Source organism: Castanea sativa, chromosome 1 (assembly GCF_040712315.1).
Source record: "Castanea sativa cultivar Marrone di Chiusa Pesio chromosome 1, ASM4071231v1".
NCBI classification, from domain to species: domain Eukaryota; kingdom Viridiplantae; phylum Streptophyta; class Magnoliopsida; order Fagales; family Fagaceae; genus Castanea; species Castanea sativa.
In genome coordinates, this window is record NC_134013.1 from 69140290 (window position 1) to 69148689 (window position 8400).

The following is an 8400-nucleotide window of genomic DNA, read 5'->3' on the forward strand; positions in this document are numbered from 1 at the left end:
TAATTAAAAACAATATTATTTTATCTTTTAATGAAATCAATGTTTAACTTTGTGCATATGTACAAGTACAATTAAAAAAAATTACAATTACATGGTTCAAATTATACATTTTCTTTATAAAAAATATTGAAATTATACATGATATTAACTTACATCATTTTTAAATCATAGATTTCTAAAATATGTAATAATTTCACATATTATTTATATATATATATATATGATTTAGAATTTAATTGGATTTAGACTCTTTAATATTTGTATCCAATAATTCGCTTACAAGAAAAATTAAAAGATCATATGGATACGTGGGGCAAAATTGGACTTTAATTGAAATCCAATTTAAAATATAGGGTAAATTACATTTTACCACCTTATTGTTGGGTTACACATGTGAGTGAAGTCTCATGTTGAACAATGACGAGAAGAATAAGTAGTTAAATAACGTAATTGAGCACATACCTATTGAGCACATACCTATTGAGCTTAGGCCTTTTAAGTTAAAGTGTGTCTTTATATGTTATATTAATTATTTAAGGAAGTTTCTCAAGGTGTTTATCTCCTCATCATGTGGTATCAGAGCTTGTGGTGGTGTGGGGCAAAGGTGGCAAGATTATTGAGGTTCCTTTCTGAGTTGGAGTAAGATCAACAAATGAGTATTATTGCTAATAGTGTTAGGCAATGATGAAGTGTCAGGTTCCCAAGGAGGATAAAAAGACGTGCAAAGTTGACACATAAAGATCTATGGACAATGCGCTAGTGAAGGAAAATGCCCATTAGGGAAGGGCAAGTGAGTAGGACTTGTTTATAATTCACAGAGAGGTCTTGAACCCCACAGAGAGGCAGCGACTTACACATAAGGAGGAGATTGTTGGGTTACACTTACACATGTGAATGAAGTCTCACATTGAATAATTAATATAACATAATTGAACACATACCCATTGAATTTATTACACTTTACACCCTAAACTATGACTCTTATTACAAACTTAAAAGACCAAAAACCCACACTTTCCCAATCAATTCAAAACAAATTCCTTTATATTCCAACTCTGAACAAACACCGGACCTAAGCGGATGAAATCTCCTTTTGAAGAGAACAAATTTTGCATGTTGCTGCAATGGGCTCAAGCAATTATAGCAACTTATGATAGGGGTCCATGTGCTAGATACTATTGGGGACTAGGAGGACTATGCTGTAAGAATTGTACAAGTTATGACCAAGATGGACCTACATGACCTTTTATTATGGTTAAGGATGGGCAAAAGCAACTGTTTTAAGCATTGTCAGTCTTGGGGGCAGTCGTTGTGTCGCCGTGGTGAAGATGATTCAGATTTGGGAATTTAGGATTACACAGTTTTGATTTGGGGAGGGGCTGATACCCATGAGAGAGATGAAAAAAAAAGTTTTGTTTTTAATTGACTGGGAAGAGGGAGTTTTTGGTCTTTTAAGTTTGTATCACTTAAGCAATTTACATGCAAGTCATATACTTTATATTTTCGTTAAATGTAATAGTAAAACTAACGCTGAAATGCAAAGTGTAATAAGAGTCATAGTTTAAGGTGTAAACTGTGTATTCGAATAGTTTAGAGTATAAAGTGTAATTTGAAGCATACTGTTATAGTTTAAGGTGGTAAAATATAATTTTCGCTCAATTTAATTGGATTTGGAATCTTTAATTTTTATACTCAATAATTCAATTTGTTAAAAAAAATAAAAATTAGATGAAACATATGGCACAAAATTAGACGCCAGTTGAAATCCAATTCAAAATCTAATCAGATTTGAACTCTTCAATCTTTACACTCAATAATTTACTTGACATAAAATTAAAATTAGATAAAATATATGGTACAAAATTAAACTCCAATTGAAATCCAATTTAAAATCCAATTGGATTAAACTCCTCAATTTTCACATTCAATAATTCATTTGACACAAAAATTAAAATTAAATAGAAAACATGGCTTTTAATATATATATTCACTTGTCAAAATCAAAACAACATTGCAGAAGACTACTGTAAGCGCCAATATTTTGTTTTAGCGGGTATCTAGCGCTAAAATAATGTTTAGCAAAACAAAAACCAAAAAGGTAATAATTACAACAACAAAAAAAAAAAAAAAAAAAAAAAAGAGAAGAACGAAGGAAATAGATTCCGAAAATCCAATTGCAATGTAAAAGGAATAGAATAAGGAAACCAACCCATTTCTCATAATAATAATAATAATAATATTGAAATTAACCCGATTTTGAATTTTGCTTGTAACTTGTAATCAGATCTACAAATGGAGTTTCTGAATTTTTCTTGTAACTTGCAATTAGATCTACAAATGGAGTTAATCCTAACTATAAGCATTCCTTGATCAAGGCATCACATTGACATGAACAAGACACCATCTGTTCCTGTCCAATGGCCCTATCCTCCATAGCCCATACATATAAAACAGATTGACAATGAGAAATCACTAGCTGCACTAATAACCTGCCCAAGCTTGCTTTGCATATCTGTCAAACAAATCTGTGTCCCCAACTCTTCATAAGGTCTGTATTTCACTATAATGTACTTCAAGATACAAACGAGATGAATAACATATGCAATCAGTTATGGAAAGACACCATCCACATTTATTAGTGAAGAAGGCATGATCCTATGTGGTTCAACACCACGATATGAGAGGAAATCGAGATGAATTAGCCCGTATGGCAACTTCAAGATCCAAGATGGGCTCACACCATATCACAATGCAAGAATGTTGACAAGGTTATAGAACCAAATACCATAAACATTCTAACAGCTGAAGATTCTATCTCAACATTATGGCATTACCATCTCCATCAAAAATCTCTGTTAGCTGGCATTATCTTCAGTAACTTGGCAAGGTCAAATGACTTGAAGTCTTTTCCGTAACAAAAATTCAGATCCATGGGTGTTCTTCCATCCTAAAAGCAGTAAACCCATCAATGTTAAATACACCTTCACTGAAAGCAAACAGGAGAAATTTTTTGCTAATAATTCCAATACTTCACCAAAGGTCTACAAGAAAAAAAATCGATGAACATAAATTAACCAAGCATGACAATACAATAGAAAATAAACAAAGCAGAACCAAAACGTCAGCTCATACTTAACAATTCTTTTTTGATGAGTATACTTCTAACAATTCTATACATATAAGATGCCAAAAAGATATCACACAGTTGACACCTGGGGCAAAGCTCAATCAACAGATTAGCTTCAACTACCCAGCATATATAGTCACAAGTCTCACAATGCTAACCAATTATTCCTTCTTTTGTTAATAGGAAAATGAAGTTAGTCACAAATTCACTAGCATATATTTGGCCAGGTTCTCTCATATCAATCAACAATAAAAATTGAGCCAGAAGGACCAGAACTGACATTTTTACAATTTGCTGGGATATGCATGGCTCTAGAAAGTTACCTTAGTTCTTCTGTTTTTATCTGCGCCATTGACTAACAAGACTTTTGCTATAAATCTATTTCTGCTTTGGATGGCAACATGCAATGGAGTCCACCCTTCCTGAAAGAAGAACTCATAAAGAAGATAATCGACAGGATATTGGCTGTATGAAAATTTAAAAACTATACTCACATTATCTGCTACATTGACATCAACCTTGTATTTGATCAATAACTTCACAGTTTGGATGGCACCAACTTGAACTGCATAATGAAGTGGAGTAGCTCCATCCTGACATGAGTATGAAGATATAAACCCATAGTTCTCAGGTATATCATATATGGAGGTACAGAGGAAACTGGGACATGTTTATAAGAATGAAAATTTTATCCTCACCCGGTCTTTGACATGGGGGTCTGCACCTTTCCTTAGAAGATGACTAATTACAGCTTCCTTTTTGCCTATAATTGCCTTATGAAGAGCAGTGAGACCTTCCTGTTTACAAGCCCGGATAAAAGATGTTACTAACTTGAACATAAATGCGGAACTAATATATGAACACAACTCACCTGATCAACAGTATCAATATCAAGCCCATTCTCAAGTAGCTTATCCATGAAAGGAATCTGTCCTGATAGTGCAAGAGTATGAAGTGGGCTCCATTTTGCCTGAGCAGTTGGGAAAAATGAATCCAAAAGATTGAAAAGAGATCCTCGGTCAACTAGAAACCACATATTTAATTTCTTACAATATAAATTTGTATAGCAAGTAGTAGGTAGTTCCATAAATGTGTTTCCTATGGCAGTGCCACTGAGTTACATGGATCTTGGTAAGAGAGACTGCATTCTCCTAAAACTATGTAAGGAAAGGAGAAAAGGAAAGCTGCTCTATGTTTTCATTACTTACAGTTGATATTTTTCCCAGGTTAGGTTTCACATTCTGTTGCAAAATTGCTCTTTCTTCTGGTCCCAAAAGCTGTTCAACCTCTACAACAATTATCAAACGTTGATAACAGTTGCTTGAACTTTAAGCAGAGCTGACAAAGCAGATGCAGAGATGTGCACAAGTACAACATACGTAGATAACAAAGGAAAAGGCTAAAGTGCACCAAAAGCATGATAGAAAAATCCATATAAAAGAAACCAATTCATCATGGTTTGCAATTTCAAAATAAAGTAATAATTCCTATTTGATGCATGCTGGCAGCATTGCAGAACAATGGGGTCAATTTGGTCCAATGCAACCTCAAAATTCAACTAAAATGATACAGTTTGCATTAGTTTAATTCATTTTTTTGGAAGAGCTCGGTCCTGTCCTGAACTACAGAGGCTAAATGGAACTTTGCCAGTTAAGTTCGAAACTAAGGAACAACTTGAGATGCTTATGTACACGGAGAGGAGTTTTAGCTCTTTAAATAGCTCAAGCATCCCTTCCTAGTCAACATGGAACAAAGAAGACCAGAATAATGGAAAACAGGGAATACTGTTTTTGTTCGTCATCATTGGCAATCAATTGTCTTCCCCACCCACACCATATAAAACTAAAGAAAAAAATGCACTCAAATATGCTTTTCATTACATGGTTCTGACTTCTGGGAACACATACAAAGCCAATATCATTAACCATCACTTTTTATGTACCAGAGATGGAGAGTATAAAGTTCTTGGTCCTTGGATTCATGCAGAACTAGTGAGAAAATTAGCCATTAAGTACTTTATAAACTTGCAATCATTTAGTAAAATAATCAATACTACTTTACAACAGGGATGGATCATCTACTTGGTTTTCAGCTATAGTTCTTGAAACTTTCATGATTAGAAGCCAATATTTTTCCTATAATTTTATTTGAAAAAGATTGTAAAAGACGGTAGATTTCATGCTTCTTAATACTTCAAAACACCTCCCTTGAAAACAAATAAATATGATGTCAAAGAAAAATATGGTATTAAAGGGAACAAGAGGTTCTAGTAGAGTAAGAACCTTTCACAAGATCCTCCTCATACATATTTATTGTGGACTTATCAACATTAGTTGTAGCTGAAGCATCTATTTCTTCCTCCCAGTCACTCTCATGACCCCAGTCAATTGTCTTCCCCACCCACACCATATAAAACTAAAGAAAAAAATGCACTCAAATATGCTTTTCATTACATGGTTCTGACTTCTGGGAACACATACAAAGCCAATATCATTAACCATCACTTTTTATGTACCAGAGATGGAGAGTATAAAGTTCTTGGTCCTTGGATTCATGCAGAACTAGTGAGAAAATTAGCCATTAAGTACTTTATAAACTTGCAATCATTTAGTAAAATAATCAATACTACTTTACAACAGGGATGGATCATCTACTTGGTTTTCAGCTATAGTTCTTGAAACTTTCATGATTAGAAGCCAATATTTTTCCTATAATTTTATTTGAAAAAGATTGTAAAAGACGGTAGATTTCATGCTTCTTAATACTTCAAAACACCTCCCTTGAAAACAAATAAATATGATGTCAAAGAAAAATATGGTATTAAAGGGAACAAGAGGTTCTAGTAGAGTAAGAACCTTTCACAAGATCCTCCTCATACATATTTATTGTGGACTTATCAACATTAGTTGTAGCTGAAGCATCTATTTCTTCCTCCCAGTCACTCTCATGACCCCAGTCATTTTCTTCTCCTTCATCATCTTCATCAAATTCACTACCACTGCCATTATCAGGATCTTCCCAAGTTCCTGGTCGAATTTGCGTTGAAGAAGCTTGGTTTGACTTAACCGCATAAGCCCTCACACTTGAGTGGCTTTCAGCAACAGATAAACCAAACATTCCACTTCTTGGACTACAAACTTTCAAGAAATTGGTGCTGCAGCTAGAACACGGAACAGCTGCAGCAGTAACAACAGCAGAAATTGGAATAAATTGATTTGACAAAAATTTTGATGTAGCCCAAGACACCATTTTCCACGTCTCTTGAACTGTCAAATGGAAATAACAACGCATAAGATATTATTGTATTTGTCACTTCAAGAATTAAAGCATGCCAATCATTCCAAGTGTATGCATAGGCCCCCAGCCCTCATGTGTGCTATGTGCATGGGTGGACAACAGCCACAACTAACTCTTACCATTTTCCTTAACATGATGCTAGAGTTTAAGAAGCAATTCATATGTCAGTAAGACATTTTGACATACATTTCTTATGCATTAAACAACTGAATCCATGGTTGGCATATATAACAAGGTTAGGAAAAAATCAAACAACATAACAATATTGTTTTAAAAAAAAATAGAGATATTAAACATTGAATAAGAGGTCAACCCACAAAATCATATAGCATAAAAGTAACAAACTTTCTCCAAAGCTTTTACTTGCTCAAACCAAGGCAGCACAAACATTCTTCCTCAACATGCAAATATTTACAGAGGAAAATGGTCTTTTCTCTTTAGGACACCTGAGCGCGAAATACAAAATGTAGAAAAAAAAAATACAAATACAAAAGTAAATATTAAATATGTTCAATTTTCCTGAGTTTTAGCAAGCACAGGGAGAGTAAAAATTTAATGGATACTTGAAGGAAACCAAATACTAAATAAACCCATTTCTTATAATTGACTAACAAATAAATTGGATAGGAAGAAGGATGAGGAAAGAACCGGGCTTAAAACCAAAAATGCAATCTTTAGCTTCTAGTGAGACAACTTATTTGAGCTCAAAAATGGAAAAGCAAGAAGAGCAATAAAGGGAATATTAGGGAAGATGTTGTAGCTATTATACATTTTTACTTGCATAACATGTAGTTTCGTTTCTAAAGCTATTAAAGCATAAATCCCCATTTTCCTCTATTTCAATTATCAGCTGACAGCTTTTGTATTCTCAAACAATAAGCACTGAAAAAATGCAACAAAACACAGTAAACACTCTCAGTTTCGAGTATCATATAGTTTTAAGTTCTAACCAACTGCCTATGCTATATATCGTTACTCAAGAGCACCTAACTGTTAATACAAATACCACCTTGTATTCACATGTTAACATCAAATACTGTATTCTCACTATTACCCAATTTCAATTCAAGAAGTGGCTGAAGCCTAGCATCAACAAAACAAGATACCCATTTCACCGAACAATATAACTTTAAAATCAAACAATCGCAGAAAGTTTCACAATCTTGACAACAATGAACAGAGAGAGAAAACAGCCCAAATGAAAAGAAAAAAACATAACGAAAGGAGAGAGAGATGGGTTACTTGTTCAGACTTGTGGCGGTGGTTAGCAACGACACAGAAGCTCCGCGAAAGAACAAGAACCCGGCGGCTATGAGAGGTGGCGGCCAACGCGACGCTTCTGCTGACAGGGAAGGGAGTAGTCGCCAGTCACTCCGCTGGTGCCAGAGAAGTGGGGGTAAGGATAGAATTAAATTCTTATAACATTTTCTTTGTTTTTTTAATTTTTTAATTTTTTGAGAAACCGGCTATTAAGGCTAAATTAATTAAAAGAAGAAAAATCTGACAAAAAGCAGTTATTCACATATGGAAGAATAGACTCCATCTAAACTAACAAAGGACAAGATAACTTAGCTCTCTTAGTCAAGGCGTTAGTTAAAACATTCTCTTGCCTACACACATGAGAGAAAGAAAAGCTCCGAAGGGAGCTAGCAAACAACAAAATGTCTTGAATAATATGACCACAAGACGAATGTAGTAAAAGCCTATTACTAATAGCATGAATGGAAGACTCCGAATCACCCTCAAAAACAACATTACGAAGCCCAAGTTCTCGAACAAAAAGAACCACACGCCTTAGCCACCAAAGTTTCGAGAGTAAAAACAGAGTTAGGAATGGGAATTTGCTCTGCCAAAGCTGCAACCACCTCCCCATGTTCATTCCGAACAGCCACGCCAATACTAGCTGCTCTTAAATCCTCAAAAATTGCCCATCAAAATTGGCCTTTACAAAACCCGCATCAGGAGGCTTCCACAGA

The 8400-nt window shown here is 34.5% G+C and overlaps 1 protein-coding gene across 1 annotated transcript; it reads right to left on the reverse strand.

Moving 5' to 3' along the window:
• Positions 1-2193: 2193 nt before the first annotated feature.
• LOC142622643 (ankyrin repeat domain-containing protein EMB506, chloroplastic) lies at positions 2194-8101 on the reverse strand. Its single transcript, XM_075796159.1, has 8 exons — positions 7667-8101; positions 5983-6393; positions 4336-4415; positions 3999-4097; positions 3826-3924; positions 3622-3720; positions 3451-3549; positions 2194-2947 (listed from the first exon to the last, which is right to left on the reverse strand). The coding sequence occupies exons 2-8, from the start codon at positions 6374-6376 to the stop codon at positions 2843-2845; spliced, it is 975 nt and encodes a 324-aa protein (XP_075652274.1). The 5' UTR covers positions 6377-6393; positions 7667-8101; the 3' UTR covers positions 2194-2842.
• Between the last annotated feature and the right edge of the window lie 299 nt (positions 8102-8400).

Excerpts from the sequence above, each read along its gene's own strand:
- LOC142622643 (XM_075796159.1), bottom strand. The coding sequence starts at position 6,376 with ATGGTGTCTTGGGCTACATCAAAATTTTTGTCAAATCAATTTATTCCA. Across the intron at positions 3,550-3,621 it reads ATGTCAATGTAGCAGATAAT|GAAGGGTGGACTCCATTGCA; the intron begins GTGAGTATAGTT and ends TTCTTCTTTCAG. Across the intron at positions 2,948-3,450 it reads ATAAAAACAGAAGAACTAAG|GATGGAAGAACACCCATGGA; the intron begins GTAACTTTCTAG and ends TACTGCTTTTAG.